At 38.1% G+C, this 22,193-nt stretch overlaps 1 protein-coding gene across 1 annotated transcript in view; it reads right to left on the reverse strand.

Moving 5' to 3' along the window:
- Nucleotides 1-19,811: 19,811 nt before the first annotated feature.
- LOC149170987 (uncharacterized) overlaps nucleotides 19,812-22,193 on the reverse strand; it is a 45,741-nt gene continuing 43,359 nt past the window's right edge. The window contains exon 2 of the mRNA XM_089425801.1: nucleotides 19,812-20,420. Within this exon, the coding sequence (XP_089281927.1) occupies nucleotides 19,812-20,420 (609 nt within the window). The remainder of the gene's footprint in view (nucleotides 20,421-22,193) is intronic.

Here is a 22,193-nt window from a genome sequence, read left to right on the forward strand (position 1 = left end):
AGCTTCTAGGCCACTCCAACCATTCCTTTTACTCATTGCAAAACATAGTATAATTAATGTTTTTCAATCACAACTATGATGTAATTTAGGTTTCCAATTTTCAAGCAAGTGTGAAATAGGTAGATGATACATGCAATTATGTTGCTAGTTTGAATAATTATGGAAGATAGAGTAGATTTCTTTTTGCAAGTAGATTATCCCTTTTCCTTTCATGAAATGACTAATTAGCATCTACAAGTTGAGAAAATGGCATGTCCACTTTCTTATTTAGAATTAGTTTTCAATTGTACTTTCATCAGCAAGATTTCACTATAGTTTAGTAGGAGGAATGGTCTTTTAGCACTTCAATCTAATGTCATGACTAAGGGTGGAGTGACTATAATCCAACCTATTATCCATATAAAATTGTCACCTATAAGTTTGTATGAACCCCGAGTTGATAATTTCAGTTGAGGAGCTCTTGGAAGTTGCAACATTCTTGGTGAAATACCAGGGCTCACCACTTTTTGGCGTCATTGTTGGGGAGGTGTCTAAGTAGATGTTGTTTCTACTTGAGCATTGTTTTCTGTTTTATATTTTATTTTTGAAAAAGTGAAAAATAAAGAATAAAAATCTTTCATGCCTTGTAGGAGTAGGGGTAATCAAGGAAAATTCTTATCAAAAACCCTCATACCTCAAGCGGCCAACCTTAACTCTTCTTCGGTGACTGTGAACTTGCCGCTCTAACTACAGGGGAGTTAGAAGACCCTCTAGGTGAGAAACTTGAAATTTTTGAAGAACCTATTGTGGAAGAAGAATAACCCACTTCACCTACCCAAACAATGGTTGAAAACAGGGATAATGAGGTTTTCCCCATCACAGAGACAAATGAAGAGGCTAGAATGAAGAATATAAAACCTACTGCCCTACCACACTTCCATGGATTAACCTTTGAGGATCATGACACCTTCATGCTCGAATTTGTTTTTGCTTTTGGGACCTATGATTATGCCTCTCATGAGAATAAGTTGAATTTATTCCCCTATACCCTTAAAGATGTAGCCTTACACTAGTTTATGGGTCTGCATGGGGGTAGCATCACAACTTGGGCCCCAAAGTAACAGGCCTTCATTAACAAGTACATGGACTACTGTAGGTCCAAAGAAACCGAGGAAGAAATCTTTAGGATAACTCTTGGACCTAATGAATCCCTAGAGGACTATGAGGAGAGATTTCAACTCAATTATAGGAGGGCCAACTGTACACTTGAGCCTGAGTCACCCAAGCTATATCTTCTCCGAGATATCGGGGAGGATATGTTGGAAACCCTCAACATGCTGTCTGGAGGAGATATCCATCAATTATCCTATGATGACATCAAAACTGTATTCAAATATCACTATAGGGTTGTCAGGAAGAATGGTCGGGATAGTCAAGGCTTGGTCGGTTTCTCTCCCTCCACAACATCCATCAAGAATTAGATATGGAACATGTTGGAGGATTTCAAGAGTGGAATGATGCATAACTTTGCATTGCAAATGGATACCATGCAAATCAAAAGAAAGAATGAGGAAGCAAAGAGGGAACTAGATATTTTCTACCCTCGATGCACTAAAATACATCCTAGGAATGAATTCCCTTTGAATTTCATAGAAGTCTATATAGTCTGTGAAAAAAATCATGCAATAGAAAAATTCCCCTCTTTCCAGGACTAAAAGTTGTATACCAATGGGCAGAAGGTGGGTCAGAGCAACTTTGCTTCATTAATCAAAGAAGGCCTCAAGGACCTCAACCATATCAATAGGGCATGCAAGTTGCACATTACTCTTATTGCAATCCAAATCAAAATACATCTTTTCAACCTTGGTACTTTTCCAATCATCCATCATGGTCCACACCTACTTGTTGGCCTTATTCTCCTCCATATCCTTCTCAATGGGGCAACCCATGACAAGGGTGGAGGCCTCAAGTTAACCAACCTTCATATGAAAGCTAAGTTGAAGACAACATATTTGCAGCAACAAAGGTGGGCAAAAAAGTGGAAAATGAAGAGAAGGAAGAGGCAGAGAAGAAGGAAGAGGAAGAGGATAAAACTCTCAATGGAGAGCATAATGAAGAGGATTTTAACATTGATTTTCAGCATGCAGGTAAACTAGGTAGTAATCTAGTGAAAAGAGAATATGAATAAAAAGGTACAGGAAAGGACATGGAAGTTTCTGAAGACGAAGAAGAAAGCATTGAAACAACCTTTCAACAATGGATTCAAGAAGAGATCAGATTCTTCTATAAAGAAATGTGGAGGAAAGAAGATCATAAATATGAAGCACAAGAAGCAGAGCGAAGTTTATAATAAAAATCTAGCATTGTAAAAAAAAATTGAGTCAATCTTTGATTGTAAGCTAACTGAGACTTAGACCAGTAGGCATGTTTAAGTTATGATGAGTCATGATTAATCTAAGATTGAGTCATATAGCCATAATTGGGGGGGGGGGTGTTAGAAATAGTAATCACTGAGGTTATTGAGAGTTGAGTTAAGTTAAGAAAATCAAGTCGAATGATAGGTTTAATTTAAGTCGAGTGTAGTCGATTTTGCATGAAGCATATAGTTGGAGAGAAGTCAAGTCTAGTTAGAGTTTGCATGATTCCCTATTTAGAATATTTGGTGTTTATATACCCGTGTTTGGGTCATTGTAATGTGTGAAAGCCAAGAGAAATAACTCGAGTGGATGTGTATGTAGATCAATTTTTTTGTTTAATAAAGTAACTGAGTTGCAACTCGTGTTTTTTTTTGTGTGAATCACATTTGTGTGTATAAAATTTGTGCTTTCCTCCCATGTCTTTTCAACATCCGCTAATGTGACTCAAATATAACTAAATGGGACTAATATGTCTTTTCAACATCCACTAATGCGACTCAAATATAACTAAATGTGATTAAATAAAGAAAATACATAAAAATGTTATACACCAATACAGTGAAATCATAAGTAATCATAAGTGGCAAGAAGTTGGAGACATGTTATTTGGAAGGATGGCTACATATTTAAAAAAAAAATTAACTCCAAGAAGAGACTAGTTTTGTTTCGTCTAACGTTTAAACCCTTTGGAGAGCGATTATGAGAACAAAATGAGCAACAACTTTATTTGGAAAGAAACTCGTGGTTACAGTAAAGTTGATTTGAGAAAAGTGTGAAGCACTCTTTATCATAATAAAGATTTGATATACAAGATAAGTACAAACTTGAATTCGAAGATAATAGTTTAATGCAGCGCAATATTACATAATACCATTTGGGTGTCGGACCAAAAAATTATACAATAAATATAATGAAGGATAACGGGATTCGATTAGTTTTAATTCAAAAATCATAGTTTTTCCAACAAAATTTGACCCTGTTATTTCCTACCTTCTAGTCCTCCCTTCTTACGTTCTTGTCATTCTCATTATTTAATTAGAATTTGATCAATTTTGTATGGTTTGAATGATGAAATCGATTCAATAGAATTGCATAGTAAGTGTTTTTGGGTTTTTGAGTTATCAGATGCAATGTGTGGCATCCGCGTAAAGTCCCTTTCAATAAAAAATTTGGGCATCTTTTCAAATTTGGCTCCTAGCTTGTTTGTTTTATAATGGATTTCGGACACTAAATTCTTTTTTTGGGACACTAAATTCTTTACAAAAGTCAAATTCGTATACTAGGCTGTCCCACCCTATGTCTTGAGAGTTTGGTTCCTGTAAATTTCCGAATATTTTAAAAATCTAAGAGAAATAAATGGTTTGATTCACGTTGATAAAATTTCCAAAATATTCATTTTTGTTTTTCTATGGTTTGAATGATGAAATCGATTCAATAGAATTTGCATACGAGGTGTTTGAGATATCTGATACAATGTATCGCACCAGGGGAACGTCCCTTTCAATTGAAAAAAAATTGACATCTTTTCAAAATATTCAAATTTGGCTCTTAGCTTGTTTGTTTTATAATGGATTTCGGTCAGTAAATTCCTCACAAAGGTCAAATTTGTCGACTAGGCAACCGCACTCTATGTAATGTGAGTTTGGCTCCTGTAAATTTCTGAATATTTAAAAAACTTAATAGAAATAAATTGTTTCACTCATGTTGATAAAATTTCCAAAATATTTTGGAATTTGTAATCAAATTACCGACCATCAAATTAAAATTGAATGTGTTTATGCTTCATTTGACTAGTGTAGTGAGATTAAAGAAGAGATCCTTGTAGTGTATTCAAATTAAAGTTTTGCATGTAACATTGAAGAGAATATGGACAGTACTCGTGGATTTTGGTAATTTTATTTTCATTGTTCTTATGTAACACAGAGAAATGAAGTCTCAAATGGGAGAGGAACGATGGCGGAGACACAACGAAGAACAAGCTTGTGATAGGGTTTCATTTGGACACTGAAGATTGCAGCAACACCGGACGCTCGTGCCTACACCCCCAGCCCACCCGTAAGACAACCCCATATCTTACCTCACATTACTATTGAGTCATCACGGTTAACCTTTCACTTTTACTACCTAGGCTTTTACCCTCTTCCTGCTCGACTCTACCCCGCCTGCTCCCTGTCACAACAGCGATAGGCACCCCTAGGTTCTGGAGGTAGCTGGCATGGGAAAATAGTGACGGTTATGGAGGAGCTTGTCGACTACTCAGAGGACCCATTAGCAGGTACCTCCATTTGGACATCTCCCCAGGTAAATCCAGCAAGTGTCTACACCTATGGCTGTGAGTTCTCTGCCACCGTTGCTTCACTACCCTCGATCTCAGGGCCTTCATGTTCAGTTGTTACCCTCCCGGAGGTCTCCCCCTCCTTGCCAGACCTCACTGCTTAGCCTCTGTTGCCTTCCACCCCAAATTTTGTGGACCAAACCCTGGAACCTAGCTTCAAAATATCCTCGGTGAGCCTCACTTCTTTTCCATCTTCCATCAGCTCTTCTGTCCCCTGGGCTGCTCAATCGAGTGAACCTGTCGCCATTGCACCAGGGCATTATACAACATTGACCTTCACGGCCCCCCCATCTGGAAATTTTACTGAGATACCCCCCATATCTGGAGTTTCCTCATCTGAGCCCCATTTGGACATCCCTATACCTATGACAAACCCTCCCCTGAGCGATCCACAGCCTACCTTACTTGATGAAAGATCCCGAAAAGCAAAAAAACAGAGGGTTTTGAAATCAAAGGCTATCGAGGTCTTCCTGCATTTAGGCAAGGACTTTTAGTGGAGCGAAGCCATGGACTCTGCCAACCGAGTATTGGTGGGAAGATTCAGGGGCCGGTTCTACAATGCCTCAACGCTAAAGCAATGGGCGACGAAGGTCTGGGGTCTTCATCTGGCTGAACCACAGTTTGTCCAAACCTTTATTAGGGGATGGTTCACGCTTCGTTTCGCCAGGGTAGAGCATACCAATTGGGTACTCAAAAGGTTTGGCATCTAAAACAAGCACCAGTGCTCCTTCGCAGGTGGACTCCCCTCTTCGATCCAGAACGGGAACAACTTGGAGCAAGCCCTCTTTGAGTCTGACTACCTGGCCTGCCACTATAGTTTTAATCTAAAGACATCTTCAGACACATAGGGAACACCCTCGGTACTTACCTAGAGCACGATAAATCCTATCTCACGATAGGCAGGATGGCATATGCAAGAATACTGGTACACCTAGATACCAGCGATGGATTACAGGAGTACATCACAATTCAATGGCGGAATTTCTCTAGGAGAGAGAATTTGGATTACGAATGGGTTCCCTTCAAATGCAGAATATGCCACAAGGTTGGGCATCTCTATAGGGATTGCCCTCTTAACAGCAAGAAATCAACTAGTGATGTAGGATGGGCAATTCCTTCAAAGACTATACAAGATCAGGGGGAGCATCCTCCCAGCAGAGAAGTTGGGACTCAAACGAAACTGGCACCTTCAGACAAGGCCCTCTCTCAGGAGACCCTGAAGAAACGCGGCAGGCCTCTTTTTCGACCTCCCTCTCCTCCTCTTACCAGGTCAAGGGCGACTGTCGGGGCTGTGTTATCTTCAAGGAACATAATGCAGATGCTGACAGATTATCCAATGAAGCTATGGATAGGGTTTTCGGCACTTGAATGATTCAGGAACACAAGGAAGGGGCCTATTATCATTACTACCATAGGGATTTTATTGACATAGATGTTTAGCAGGCTCACAACGAGCATGGCTACATGTTTTGAATTTTGCATTTTAAGTTTCCATCTGTAAATATTCATATGTTTTGTTTACAACAAGAATAGTGTGATCACTTTACATGACTACAATTATTATTTTTTGATAAAACATTATGCTGAATACATCTAAGAATGATGCCTCCCTGTGTGGACACAAGGCATCAATATTAGATCTATCTTGGAGAATTTATTTTTCTCACAAGCATCGTTCTTACAGCATATGCATTATGCATATATAACATGTAATTGTCCCACTTAATGGAAATTACGTTTTTTCCAAAGGGAAGAAAAACCCAGAGAAATGATACTATAAATTTGTAGTATCTCTAACATTTAGCTACCTAGATTTCACTATGATATGTCTCTTTTTTACTGAAACTAGGCAACAATATTTTGTTAAACTAAGATCATTACTACTGCATAAGGAGTTGGCTAAACATAGAGAGTCAGCTAACTGAGTGATTGTGTGATTGAGTATTTGAGTGTTGAGTCAAGTCGAGTTAAGTGATAGATGACTTTTAGTGTGTGGTTGCATGTCAAGGCGAGTAGCTAGTTGGAAAACGATAAATACCTTCATCGGATTCATTGTAAGCATCATGTTTTGTGTGATCAATAGAAGAGTAGCAACTTGTGTTTTATGTGTGAATTCATACTTTGTCTCCTTCACCTTTCCAACAAATTGAAATTAGAACTAGGTTACATAAAGCGAGGAAGATCGGATTAGCAACAATCTGTGTGAGAAGAGAAATCTATTTTTTTTTCGTGGTTTGAGCATTAACGCATCCCGCTGTTATACACAAAACACAGAGCGCTATAACTTGTTCAGGCTCAAGAGAGAACTGCTTAAAAGTTAACGCGTTCAGGCTCGGGAGAGAACCGCGTTAAAAGTTAAAAACTCACCATGATTTAAATGCACGCGAATTATGTTAATTTTTGAAGCGTTCCAGCGTTAATGCACTGCTCCCTATCATGCACTCTGTTTTATCGCAGGCCATCCTCACGAGAAACACATTAGAGATAATCTAGTTTCAAAATTCGAAGTCAACCGTTATATAATTCACGTGAATGATTACATTATTGTTTTTTTCATTAAAACTTTATGAGGTTCATGCGAAGGTTTCCATAGGGTTGAGTTATTATTAAAAAAAGTTATTTTGTGAATTCGCGAAGGGTAGATCATAAAGGTTTTGTTTTTTTATAGGAGTTGTCTTTAGCGAGACTTTTTGGAAGCTTTTCCGGTGGGTTTTTCCGGTCAAATTTCTCTAAAATCCGGCAGCAATTTATTGAAATCGCAAGTTTGATAGCTAATTTCTGCACAATCAAAGTGTCCTAGAGGTTTTTCAGGGCGCTGAATCCAAATATGCAGTTAAAAAACCATTTTAAATAATACAAACCGAGATTTAACCTCAATTTTTTCCGCCGGATTCTATCACCGGAATCTCCAAAAAGTCACACTAAAGACAACTCCTTTTTTATATATAAATATAAGATTTGCTTTAAAGAATTTTTTTACATATAAAAAATAATTAAGAATATTTCAAAAGAGATTTTTGCAAAAAGGTTTTTCAAGTTTTCTTTTAAATAAAAACTTAAGGTTTTTTGAAACGGTAATTTTTTTAAAGTGTTTTACAAAGCTTATAAAAAGAGAAATTTAGGGTTTTTTAAAGAGAAATTTTTGGAGAAAGATGATTTTCTCAAATTTCCAACGCGAGTTCCCACCATTTACAGGGAAGGATTATGATATGTGGGCCATTAAGATGGCGAGCATGTTGGAAACACATCATGTTTGGGATTATGTCCAGTTTGGGTTTTCACAACCTAAGGATGAAGTAGAAGCATGAGCTCTGAGTGATGCAAGGAGAGAACAATGGAAGATAGACAAGAAGAAGAATGCACAAGTGTTGCATCTTATTCAGCAGGGAGTGGACCAAGCAGTGTGGCAGAAGATTATGATCACGTCTTCAGCAAAAGTAGCATGGGATAATTTGGCGACAAACTATACAGGTATGGCCAAAGTCAATATTGTTAAGTTGCAGAATAATAGGAGAGATTTTGAAATTCTGCAAATGAAGGAGATAGAGGACATCGATTCTTTCATGAATCGGGTCATAACTGTCATAAATCAATTAAAGATTTATGGTGAAGAAATTAAATATCAAACAGTGGTTGAGAAGGTCCTCAGATCTTTGTGTACCAAATTTGATGTTGTGGTAGCATCCATACAAGAAACCAAGGATTTCGCATCATTGACACTTGAAGAGTAGATAGGATCACTTCTATCACATGAGGCAAGGATAGACAGAAATAAGGGTTGCACTTTATAGACCACTTTCAAAACTCGGGTTTCTATTTCAAGAGACAGAGGTCAAGACAGAAGTAGAATGAGAGGGAGAGGGCGAAGTGGAAGATATGGTGGTTAGAGTGATGCCCGAGAAGAGCATGACCATGAAAGTGGAAGCAACTACAGAAGCTTCAACAATAATCAAAGAGTTGAAAAATCAAAGGTGAGATGTTATTATTGCAATAAATTAGGTCATTATGCTCGTGATTGCAGAAAGAAAATAACTAAGCAAGGGAACCAGAGAGCTAATGTCACTATAGAGAGTACTAACTCCATGTTCCTAGCTTTCCATACCATGCATGCACCTTCTGCTAGTGTGTGGCTATTAGATAGTGGTTGCAGTAACCACATGACAGGAAACAAGAATTTGGTTGCAAATTTTGATCAATCTATGAAAATAGAGGTAAAGTTGGGGACTGAAAAGACTATGGAAGTGGACGGCAAAGGAGTGGTCAATAATCTAACCAAGGAAGGGGAGTCGAAGACAATCTCAGAGGTATATTATGTTCCTAGTCTCAAACATAATTTGATAAGTGTTGGTCAATTGACACAAAAATGATACAGAGTTATCTTTCAAGGTCAAGAATGTGTTATATATGATAATCGCCCAAGAAAGAGGCTAATAGCAAAGGTGCAGATGACGAGGAACAAACTCTTTCCTGTGATTATGAATTACAGTGGTCAGGTGAGTTCTTTTACAGTTGCATGTTCTGATGATTACTGGTTATGGCACTTTCGATTTTGACACTTGCATTTTTCTGGTTTAAGATTGTTGCAGCAGAAACAGATGGTCAAAGGATTACCTCCCATCAAATAACGTGTTAGTACTTGTGAGTGTTTCATCTTGGGAAAGCAACACCGTGAAATTTTTCCAAAGGGAGTTGCATACAAAGCAAAGAAACCTCTTGAGCTAGTGCATACAGACTTGTGTGGACCTATGAGGACATAGTCAATTGGTGGAAGTTGTTACTTCATCACTTTCATTGATGACTACAGTAGAAAGACTTGGGTTGACTTCTTGAAGCAAAATTCTGAAACTTTTGCAAGGTTCAAAGAATTCAAAGCCTTAGTAGAGAACCAAAGTGATTGATAGATCAAGGTATTGAGGTCAGATCGTGGTGGAGAATATGACTTAAAGGCATTCCATTATTACAGCAAACAACATGGAATCAGAAGACAGTTTACAACCAGGTACACACCGCAGTAGAATGGTGTAGCAGGGAGAAAGAACAGGACAATTATGAACATGGTAAGAAGCATGTTGAAAGGCAAAAGCTTGTCTAATGAGTATTGGGCAAAAGAAGTTGCATGTGCTATTTATGTGATCAAAAGATCTCCTACAAAGAGTGTGATGAACGGAGTACCATAACAAGCATGGTCAGGTATGTATTACAGGGTATCTCATCTCAGAGTATTTGGATGTGTAGCTTATGCACACGTGCCTAAGGAGTGAAGAGGAAAATTGGATGATAAAAGTGAACAATGCATATTCATTGGTTATACTGAGGAATCAAAATCTTACAAATTGTATAACCCTGTCACAAAGAAGGACATAATTAGCAGAGATGTTGCGTTCAAGGAACAAGAGTCATGGAATGGAACTATAGATAAAATAGTTGATGCACAAGTGCCACTAATGGAAGAAGATGATGTAGCAGAAAAGGAGCAGCAGAATCATAGGTGAAGACACCAAACAGAGAGACACCATCAAGGACTCCAAGATTTTCAGAGCTGCATGGATCTTCAAGGAGATCAACAGATCGAGATTCTCCCAGCAATCAATCAGCTGATGAATCAAGCAATAATAAGAGAAAGATGAGAAGTTTGAAAGATATTTATGATGATTTGGATGTTAGTTCAAATTTCGCATTGTCATCATTCCAACCTTCTTCTTTCGAAGAAGAAATTAGAGATGAAAATTGGGTGCAAGCCATGGATGAAGAAATTGAAGCTATTGAAAAGAATGATACATGGGATTTGGTTGACTTAGCAAAAGACAAAAATATCATTAGTGTAAAGTGGGTGTACAAGACAAAGTTGAATGAGAAAAGTGAAATTGATAGATTTAAAGCTAGACTTGTAGCAAAAGGTTTCTCACAGCAACCAGGAATAGATTTTGGAGAAACATTTTCTCGAGTAGCCAGATCATTTCCTCTAGTAGCCAGATTGGATACTGTAAGAGCATTTCTAACCACAACAGCTCAGAGCAAGTGCAAAGTATATCAGATGGATGTGAAATCAACCTTCTTGAATGGAATTCTAGAAGAATAAATTTATGTGCAGCAGCTTCCAAGATATGAAGTTGAAAGTAATGAAGAGAAATTTTATAGGTTGAAGAAAATGCTCTATGGACTCAAGCAAGCGACTAGAGCTTGGTATAGTAGAATATACAGTTACATGATTAAGAATGAATTTTGCAGAAGCAACATTGAGCCTACCTTATACACAAAGGTAAATGAGCATAGATAGATTTTGATTGTTTTCTTATATGTTGATGGCATGATTTTTACAGGTGATTTTGAGATAGACGAATTTAAAGAAGCCATGATGAAAGAATTTGAGATGAAAGATCTTGGTCTCATGAATATTTTCTTGGTATAGAACTTGAGAAATCTGAAAAATGAATTTTTATTTGTCAAAATAAATATGCTAAAGATTTGTTGAAAAGATTTAGGATGGAAAATTGCAAACATGTCCCTACACCAGTTGCAACAAGTACAAAGTTAACCAAGCATGATGTAGGATCATATGTCAATCCAACTCTATTCAAAAGATTGGTTGGTAGCCTCATGTATCTCACAGCTACAAGACCAGATATCATGCAAGGAATGACTTTGATTTCAAGATTTATGGAGACTCCAAAACACACACATTAGAGTGCGGGAAAAAGAATTCTGAGATACATAGCAGGAACTAGAGATTGTGGCATAATGTATGCAAGCAGTTTGGATAATATGAAGAGCACTTCTGGTTTTTTGTTTCATCTTGGTTCATGTGTGATTTAATGGGCATCTAAGACGTAGCCCATTATGACACTTTCATCAACAGAAGCAGAATATGTAGCAGCAACATCAATAGGATGTCAAGCAGTGTGGTTAAGAAGAGTATTTGAAGGACTCAAGCAGAAACAAGAAGGATCAACAAAAATATATTGTGACAACAACTCAGCGATTGCACTATCCAAGAATAGTGTGTTTCATCAAAAGAGCAAGCATATTGATACTAGATATCACTTTATTAGAGAACTTGTGAGCAATGGATAAGTTCACTTGAAGCCTTGTAAATCTAGTGATCAATTGGTTGATATATTTACTAAGTCATTAGCACAAGATGTGTTTGAGTTTCTTAGAAGAAACTTGGGTGTTGTAAGCCAAACTGAGACGTAAACCAGCAGGCATGTTTGAGTTGTCATGAGTCATGTTTTAGTTTAGCATTCGTAATTAAGGGGGAGTTTTAAAATAAGATAATTACTCTTGCATGAGGAGTTGGCTAAACATAGAGAGTCAGTTAACTGCGTGATTGAGTGATTGAGTATTTGAGTGTTGAGTCGAGTTAAGTGATAAACGAATTTTAGTGTGTGGTTGCATGTGGTTGCATGTCAAGGCGAGTAGTTAGTTGGAAAAGGATAAATACCCTTCACCGGGTTGATTGTAAAAATCATATTTTTTGTAATCAATAGAAGAGCAACAACTCGTGTTCTATGTGTGAATTCATGCTTTGTCTCCTCCGCCTTTCCAACATATTTGAGTTGTGAACAAGAAAGGAAAAACTTGTGAACCTTATAAAAAATTGATAAAACCAATATTGTTTCATGGAAAATTGGATCTAGTAGAAATTGAATCTAATTTATATGAAACAAATGAGTAAAAGAAAATTATGTTTTTGAATTTTGAAGTTCAAATTCACCTCTTAGAATAAAAATAATAAATAATTAAATAGTTGGTTTTAGGGTAGTTCAAAGCTTTTGATATATAGAATTATGTAAGTAGCGAAGGCTTTGAATCCAATTTCCCCCATACAATCTTAAAAAGTGAAACGTAGTACAATCTTAATCAATGAAATTAAGTAAATATATTTGTTGTACTAATGATAATTAAATATATTTGTTGTGATAATGATGAACCAAACTTGTACTATGAGTAGAAGCTTGGCAGATCTGAATATAGATCGGGAATATGAAATTCAGATTCTTTCTCATTAAAGAAAACTGAATTCTCAAAAAAATTTAGTAATAACTGAAATATTATTTCATGTATTACATCTTTAACAAAAATAGATACGAAATAAAAGTTCTGAAAGTTTTGTGAAACTATAACGCAGCAAAAGTAGAACTTCAGCTTAAGCAAAATGAACAATGTCGGTGAAGAGACTTTAAGTGAAGCTATACGCAAGATTCAACTATGCAAAATTAGAAACTCAGCTGAAGAAAAATGAAGACCACGCTTCGGCAATCGTCTTATAACATAACATTTTGTGTGAAACGTTATGATTTCGTCTTCACAGCTATGATTGTTTGGCAAATTAACACTGAAAAAAAAACATTTTCAGGTGAGACTATGGTTTCTTTGCCTACAGGAGGGAAATTTTCTTCACATACATACATCACTGACCATCGTTGGCGGTGGCATTCACCCATGAAATTCCGTTCCAGTAATTTCAAATTTTGCTTGTTGTTGTGATAAAAAATCATTTTGAATCATCCTCCGAAATATCATCCTGCCAAAGAGACTCATAAAAAATGTTGGGTATTTTTACATGGAGAAAATACCAAAAACCAAATAAACAAACACACAGAGGCAATGCTCTGTTTTACCTCCATAGGATCTTTTTGTGCACAGACAACTTAAAAAAAATTTCACAGAGAGACAGAGTATTTCACCACCATAAGAACATTCTATTCATTAAAATCTGATGCAAAGATTTACCACTGTAAAATCCTTTTTATATTCACTGGTGTGAAAAACAACTTACTGCTGTAATAAAAAGATTTACATAAGTTTACTGCTGTGAAAAACAAAATTACACAGGCTTACAAAATTTCACGCTCCACCGTTTCCTTTATCCACTACTTGTCCAAAACCACACATGGTTTTTCGGTTTTTACTACATCTTCATTTTTCAATGCTCCACACAAAAACATTACAACATATTTGTGCACTGCTGTGCATACACCCTCTGGTTCTTCACATTTTACACACTGCTGTGTGTTTTTCTTTTTACTGCACCCTCGTATTTTTACGCTACTGTGAACACACCAAAAAAAAAACTTCCCGTGTGCCATACATTATATTTTTAACACATGCCGTATATAAGAAATATAAAACATATATAAAAAAAATTAAAACTATGCGCCCATGCCCATATTAATGGGACTCCACCAAAAATTACGTATGTGCCCATAATCATTTAAGACGGGCCTCCACCAACCTTCGTAAATGCATTAAAGGCCTCAGCGTTTCCTCCACGGCGGTCAACGGAAAAGACAAGCACTCCACGCATGAGTTTTAATTTGATGTAGGCCCGTGCACCTTCAGGCGATCGACGGCGGAAAACATTCAACCAAATCGGACGGTGGACAAAGACATCGGAAGCCCTCACTTGAGTGAACGATAGCTCTCGATATGTCAGAGTTGCTTACGTCAGGCGAGAGCCACGTGCCTGCACCAAAACGCATCGGAGCAAAACATACGGAAACAGCTTTTCGTGGGAAGGTTGTGCGATGAGCTCTGGCCGGTTTTGTGGTTTTCATGCTGGTGGTTTTGGGTGAGAACGCACGGCTGCGTTGAAATTACATTTTCAACACTCCCCTTTAATTTCAACTGCTGGACATTCAGTCATACCGAGACACTTCCTCAAAAATTCAAAGCTCTTCTGATCCAGTGGCTTTGTCAAGATGTCTGCAACCTGTTCTTGAGTCCTGCAATGTTCTAAGACAATTTCTCCATTGTTCACTAATTCTCTGATGTAGTGAAACCTTGTATCGATGTGTTTCGTTCTCTTATGAAACACTGAATTCTTTGACAATGCAATAGCTGAGCTATTGTCACAAAAGATCACTGTCGCTTTTGCCTGCTCTTGGCCTAAGCTTCTCAACATTCTTCTCATCCACACTGCTTGACATGCTGCTGCTGTAGCTGCCACATATTCAGCCTCTGCTGTAGACAATGCTACAATGGACTGCTTCTTAGAAGCCCATGAAATGGCTCCTGAACCCATATGAAAAACATAACCGGAAGTGCTCTTCCGATCATCTACACTTCCAGCCCAATCGCTATCTGTGTAGCCAACCAAATCTGAATTTTCTGAGGCATGATATAGAATTCCAAACATTTTAGTGCCTTTGACATACCTCAAAATTCTCTTTGCTGCCTGCCAATGTGCCTCCTTTGGCCTCTCCATGAACCTGGAAATTAAACTAACAGCATACATTAAATCAGGCCTAGTTGTTGTTAAATACATAAGGCTGCCCACAATGCTTTTATACAAGCTAGGATCAAAATCCTTGCTGCTGTCCTCTCTGCTGAGCTTTAATCCCATCACTGTGGGAGTGATTGCTGCCTTGCATTCTTCCATCTTAAATCTGCTCAAAATTTGATTTACATATCTTGCTTGAGATATAAAAATCCCTTTTTCATTTTGCTCTACTTCTATGCCTAAGAAGTATCTCAACAAACCCATGTCAGTCATTTCAAATTCATCCTTCATGACTGATTTAAAATTCTCAATAAGATAAATATCATTTCCAGTGAAAATAACATCATCTACATACAAGACAACAATTAAAATTTTACCATCCTTTTCCTTGATGTAGACTGTGGGCTCTCCTTCACATTTGTCAAATTCATTATCTAATAGATATGAATCTATCCTGCTGTACCATGCTCTTGGCGCTTGCTTCAGCCCATAAAGAGCTTTCTTTAACTTGCACACTTTGTGCTCTTCACCTTTCTTCTCATATCCGAGAGGTTGTTCCACATAGACCTCTTCCATTAACACTCCATTTAGGAATGCTGATTTCACATCCATTTGGTAGACTTTCCAATTTTTTTGTGCTGCTATGGACAGCACTGCTCTCACGGTTTCCATCCTTGCAACCGGTGCGAAAGTCTCCTCATAATCTCTCCCATACTGCTGCTTGTACCCTTTGACAACCAGCCTTGCCTTGTGCCTTTCTATTTTTCCTTCAACATTGCTCTTGGTCTTATAGACCCATTTCACACCAATGACTTCTTTGCCTTTTGGTAACTCAACCAAATCCCATGTTTTGTTTCTCTCTATGGCATTCATCTCCTCATCCATAGCTTCTATCCATTTCCTATCTTTGATTGCATCCTTGAAATGAATAGGATCATCAACATGACAGTACAAGGCAAATAAGGAATTCATTCCTTCATCATAAATGTCACTTAGATTTCTAAACTTCTTACCTCGTTCACTTGGTGTGCAAGTGCTTGAAGATGCACTTGAATTTTCTCCTTGTGGTGTGCTTGGAAAAGCACTCTCATTGATCCTTAATGGTGTACCTTGCTGTCCTTGTGTTGTCCTCAATGGTGTCCCTTGCTGTCCTTGTGTTGGCGCTGCTGTTTGGGGATGTATTTCAGCCACCTCCTCATCATCTTCATCATGAGACAAACAGTTTTTGATATTCACTGTTTTCTCTATGCTTCCATCCCAAGCTTCTTCTTCAATGAATTGAGCATCCCTGCTGACAAAGAACTTCTTGGTAGATGGAATGTACAGCCTGTAGGCTTTGGATTCATCACTGTATCCAATGAAGATGCATTTCTCCCCTTTGTTGTCCAACTTCCTCCTTAGCTGATCTGGTATGTGTGCATAGGCCACACACCCAAAAACTCTCATGTGGGTGACTACTTGCTTTCTCCCACTCCATGCCTCTTCAGGCACTTTGTTCATGACTGCCTTTGTAGGACACCTGTTCAAAATATAAACTGCACAATGTACAGCTTCAGCCCAATACTCATTTGGCAAATGCTTTGCCTTCAGCATGCTCCTCGCCATATCCATGATGGTCCTGTTCTTCCTTTCAGCAACTCCATTTTGCTGTGGGGTGTACCGAGTTGTAAACTGTTTATGAATTCCATTTTCTCTACAAAATCTTAGGAATTCCTTGGAGATATACTCACCTCCTCTATCAGTTCTCAAAACTTTTATATGCAGCCCGCTTTGGTTCTCCACAAGTGCTTTGAAATTTTGGAATTTCTCAAACACTTCACTTTTGTTTTTAAGGAAATATATCCAAGTCTTTCTTGTAAAATCATCAATGAATGTCAAGAAATATAGGCTGCCAGCTAATGATGGAGCTTGCATTGGTCCACACAAATCTGAATGGATAATCTCTAAGGGTGCCTTTGCCCTTATGCTTTTCCCTGATGGAAAACTTTCTCTATGTTGTTTTCCCAATATGCAGCCTTCACAAAGGCTGTCCGGCTTCTCTATCAATGGCAATCCTTTCACCATTCCTTTCCTACTCAACAAATTCAGACCTCCAAAATTGAGATGTCCAAATCTCAAGTGCCACAACCAATTCTCATCCTTTGGCACGCTTTGGAAAGCCTCTTGGGTAACTGCTGCAATTTCTCCTTTGTTTTTCAAATCTGCCCGGATCCTGAGAGGGAACATCCTGTTCCTTGTCATCTTCACTTCAGCAATGCATCTTTTGCTGGGTGGTATATCCATGATGGTGCACACATCATTTTTAAAGAAAACATTGTACCCCTTATGGACAAGCTGTCCAATACTCAAGAGATTACATCTCATTCCGGGGACATAGTATACATCTGCTATGGTTTTCCTTTCTCCTTGCTTTGAAAGTATTTTTATTTCTCCTTTTCCCATAACAGACACTTTACTATCAGTTCCTAGTGTGACTTCTGATTTCACATTTTTATCTAGGGCAGAAAAGAAGGCTATGTTTCCGGTCATATGGTTGCTGCAACCTGAGTCTAAAAACCAAATTTCCTCATTGTTTGTTTCAGCCATGTTACAGGCTAACAACACATTACTTTGACTGCTGTTTTCTCTAGTAACATTTGCATTTTGTCTAGTGTTCATATCATGCTGTTTCTTTCTACAATCACTTGCATAATGTCCATACTTTTTGCAATAATAGCATTGAACATTAGATTTATCATACCTTTGTCCTTGAGTATGATGTTGTCCTCCTTGTTGGCTGCTGCCTTGACCTTGGTTCTGATTTGGATTGCTGCCTCTTCCTTGTGCATTTGATGGGCTGTTCCTTCCACCTCTGTTCTGGCTTCTGCCTCTTCCTCTCTTGTTTCCTCTGCCTTGACCTCTTCCTCTTCCAAAGGACATCTGGGTCTTGAAGGCTTGCTCTAGAGATGAGTTTTCATTTCTACTCAACCTCTGCTCATGTGTTATCAGTGATGCATGTAGCTCATCAACTGAAAATCTTGAGAGATCCTTTGTCTCTTCAATGGTGGTGAAAATGGCATCAAACTTTGAGGGTAAGACCCTCAATATTTTCTCCACAATCCTCCTATCTTCAATGGTTTCTCCATGAGTTCTCATTTGTGTGATTACACCAATCACATGAGTGAAAAATGAGTCAATGTTATCTGACTCCTTCATGTTCAAGTTCTCAAAATCCTTTCTCAGCAGTTGTAGTTTTGTTGTCTTCACTCTCTCCATGCCTTGATAGGCTGTCTTGAGGGTTTGCCATGCTTCATTGGCTGTCTTAGCTGCTGCTAACCTTGGAAACATACTCTGGTCTACTGCTAGATACAACAACACACGGGCTTTTGAATCTTTCTTCCTATTACTCTTCAACTGATCCTTTTCTCCCTGAGTTAATGCATTGAACTCAGTTTCATCTGCTGGTTCTTCAAAACCTTCCTCAACTATTTCCCATAAGTCTTGAGAAGCAAACAAGGCTCTCATAGTTATAGACCAGTAGTCATAGTTCTTCCCATTAAACTGTGGGAGCTGGGTGTTAAACAAACCCATACCAGTGCTTGTGCTGGCCATTCCTTGTATTCTGATCTATGCCTCTAAATCCTTGACTGTGTGTTTATAACAAATCACTGCTTCTTCAGCAACACAAAAAAAACTTTTGAAATACCTGAATCCTTTGTTGTCTGAGTCTTCTGTCTGCCTGAGAAGTTTTGCTGCAGCGACAACCTTCTCCCTTCAGCTTCTTTGTCACCTTCAAAGAGCCTAAGCCTGCTCCGATACCACTGTTGGGTATTTTTACATGGAGAAAATACCAAAAACCAAATAAACAAACACACAGAGGCAATGCTCTGTTTTACCTCCACAGGATCTTTTTGTGCACAGACAACTTAAAAAAAAATTCACAGAGAGACAGAGTATTTCACCACCATAAGAACATTCTATTCATTAAAATCTGATGCAAAGATTTACCACTGTAAAATCCTTTTTATATTCACTGGTGTGAAAAACAACTTACTGCTGTAATAAAAAGATTTACATAAGTTTACTGCTGTGAAAAACAAAATTACACAGGCTTACAAAATTTCACGCTCCACCATTTCCTTTATCCACTACTTGTCCAAAACCACACATGGTTTTTCGGTTTTTACTGCATCTTCGTTTTTCAATGCTCCACACAAAAACATTACAACATATTTGTGCACTGCTGTGCATACACCCTCTGATTCTTCACATTTTACACACTGCTGTGTGTTTTTCTTTTCACTGCGCCCTCGTATTTTTACGCTACTGTGAACACACAAAAAAAAAAACTTCCCATGTGCCATAAATTATATTTTTAACACATGCCGTATATATGAAATATAAAACATATATAAAAAAAATTAAAACTATGCGCCCATGCCCATATTAATGGGACTCCACCAAAAATTACGTATGTGCCCATAATCATTTAAGACGGGCCTCCACCAACCTTCGTAAATGCATTAAAGGCCTCATCGTTTCCTCCACGGCGGTCAACGGAAAAGACAAGCACTCCACGCATGAGTTTTAATTTGATGTAGGCCCGTGCACCTTTAGGCGATCGACGGCGGAGAACATTCAACCAAATCGGACGGTGGACAAAGACATCGGAAGCCCTCACTTGAGTGAACCATAGCTCCCGATATGTCAGAGTTGCTTACGTCAGGCGAGAGCCACGTGCCTGCACCAAAACGCATCGGAGCAAAACATACGGAAACAGCTTTTCGTGGGAAGGTGGTGCGATGAGCTCTGGCCGGTTTTGTGGTTTTCATGCTGGTGGTTTTGGGTGAGAACGCACGGCTGCGTTGAAATTACATTTTCAACAAAAAACCGCCGGAGTCACAGGATAACCATACACGGCATCATCTGAATACATGTTGGCCATTGAATCTCCATCCAAAAGGTTCATGATGATTCCAAGTTCAACAGCAGTATGGTCCACAAAGAAACTGAGCTCTGCACGAACATCGTCGTAATACGTCAAATTTCCTTCTGAATGCATGTCTCCTGTATCAGAAACCGAGGTCGCTTCAGGATTCCAGTCCGTCAGCTGTTTAATTATACTACCCTTCGCATCAACATCATCTGCTTGCCCTTTCAATCCGATTTCATCTTCCAGAGATTTCATAAGCCCGTTCAGCCTCTCGTCCTCAAGATGAATCGTAGTATGGATTTCTTCTGGATTACTGTTAATAGCATCCATATTATCGATCATCTCGAGCAAACCCATGAGATAACTATCTTGCATCAACTTTATGCTATTGCTTCTCTTTGCATCGGGCAAAGTCGATTCCCCATTCTGATACTCTTCTCTGCCTCGCTTATTCTGGGAAACTTGGGAAGAGGCGGCCAACAAATAAAGCAAAAGAGGGCCCGGTTTATATAAGATATCCGTTTTCCTCGAGCTTTGATAGTTATATATAGTCCTCTCATAATTAGACGACAAAATTTACTAGGACTAAAATTTTCCACCGAACCACTAGGCCATATCCATAAAACTCCAAAGTTCATTAGACCACATCCACAAAACTCATTCGAACTTTGATAGTTTCAAAGCCTTGACTACTGACTTTTCAACTATGCAGAGCCCTATCAAATATAGAGAGTTAGCTGTATGTTGAATGATAAGAGATTGTAGATTTTGACCAAAGTGTCGCATGAGGTGAAAGATTCCTAACCAACTCGATGTTGTTTCTTTTACTTTGCTTCCTTGCACCCGGCGAAGTCGAAATCATGTTGCCGAGGTACAGACGCCCTTTCAAAGTTAAAAAAACACGTAGGTCATTTAATGTCCAAATTGACCACATTTATGATTCAGATCTCCACACGTAAAGCTACTACAACTGCCAGTCTTCTGTGCTACTCTCAGGGTTAGTTCAACATTCAAAATCTCTCCGGGATTATCATGATCTATGTAGACTGAAGTCTTCGCGAATTGCAATTATCTCAACGGTATTCAACGCTCATCGAATTTTGAAACCTATTTTGTCCAGTAACTTTATATTGACTTAATCTTATTGGGCAAACAGAAAATATGAACAAAAAATTTCAATGATCCGCTACTCGCGTCATAGATTTAATTTGATTGGGCAATTGACTCTTTCTTGGGACACATGCGGTTCTGACCTTTCATGAATTTGATGGAATTGGTCAATGGGCATTACGATGAAATTATTTGCTGGCGTCATTGATTTAATTTGACTGGGCACTTGACTCTTTCAGGGAGAGAAGCGGTTCTGACCTTTCATGGACTTGATGGGATTGGCCATTACGAATATTCTAATTTGAAAAAGTGGAATTTGTAATTTTATAATATTTCGTAAACATTGCATTTTTATAAATGAAATGGTTGATTACACACACGTTTGGTTTATATTAGAATTGTTTGGTTTATATTAGAATTGATTTGACGAATTTCAAATAATGTTCGAGATTTGATAATTGGATAATATTTTTATTTTTGTATTCAAGCTTATGTGATCTATAATGAATTAAATAAAGTCTTTCAGTAGAAATCACATGAGAGAATTTTTTGGCCGACGTGTTTCGAACCAACAAGTGTGATTCATTATTAGGACCAGATGAAGAGGCAGACCATGGCAAAGGCTTAAAACGTCTACCTCTTCATTTGGTCCTGATGATGAACCACACTTGTTGGTTCGAAATGCGTCGGCCAAAAAATTCTCTCATGTGATTTCTACCGAAAGACTTTGTTTAGTATTTTTTATCTTATATATGATTTAATTTAATGGAAAGTAAGGAAAAATTGTGAATTTTTTGAATCTCTTAAGTTTGCAAGTCATTTTAATTCATTAAAATATAATTGTGCCATTGAAACACTGTGACATGGTTATCAATATTCTGAAACTTTTGCGTGAAACATTTGCCTTCCTCAAAGTGCATGAGTTGTACACCAAGTGAGACATATTTTACTTCCTCAAACTGCATGATTTGTCCACCAAGTGAGACATACGACTATGTAATGACATGGTTATCAATATTCTGAAACTTTTGCGTGAAACATTTGCTTTCCTGAAAGTGCGTGAATTGTACACCAAGTGAGACATATTTTACTTCCTCAAACTGCATGAGTCGTCGACCAAGTGAGACATATTTTACTTCCTCAAGCTGCATGAGTTGTCCACCAAGTGAGACAACATTAGAAATTCAGATCGAGAGCATAGAAAGTAATTATACAACA

The sequence above is a fragment of the Pinus tabuliformis genome, chromosome 4_2, assembly GCF_031772625.1.
Source record: "Pinus tabuliformis cultivar Carrire ecotype Pingquan chromosome 4_2, CPIR1, whole genome shotgun sequence".
Classification (NCBI taxonomy): domain Eukaryota; kingdom Viridiplantae; phylum Streptophyta; class Pinopsida; order Pinales; family Pinaceae; genus Pinus; species Pinus tabuliformis.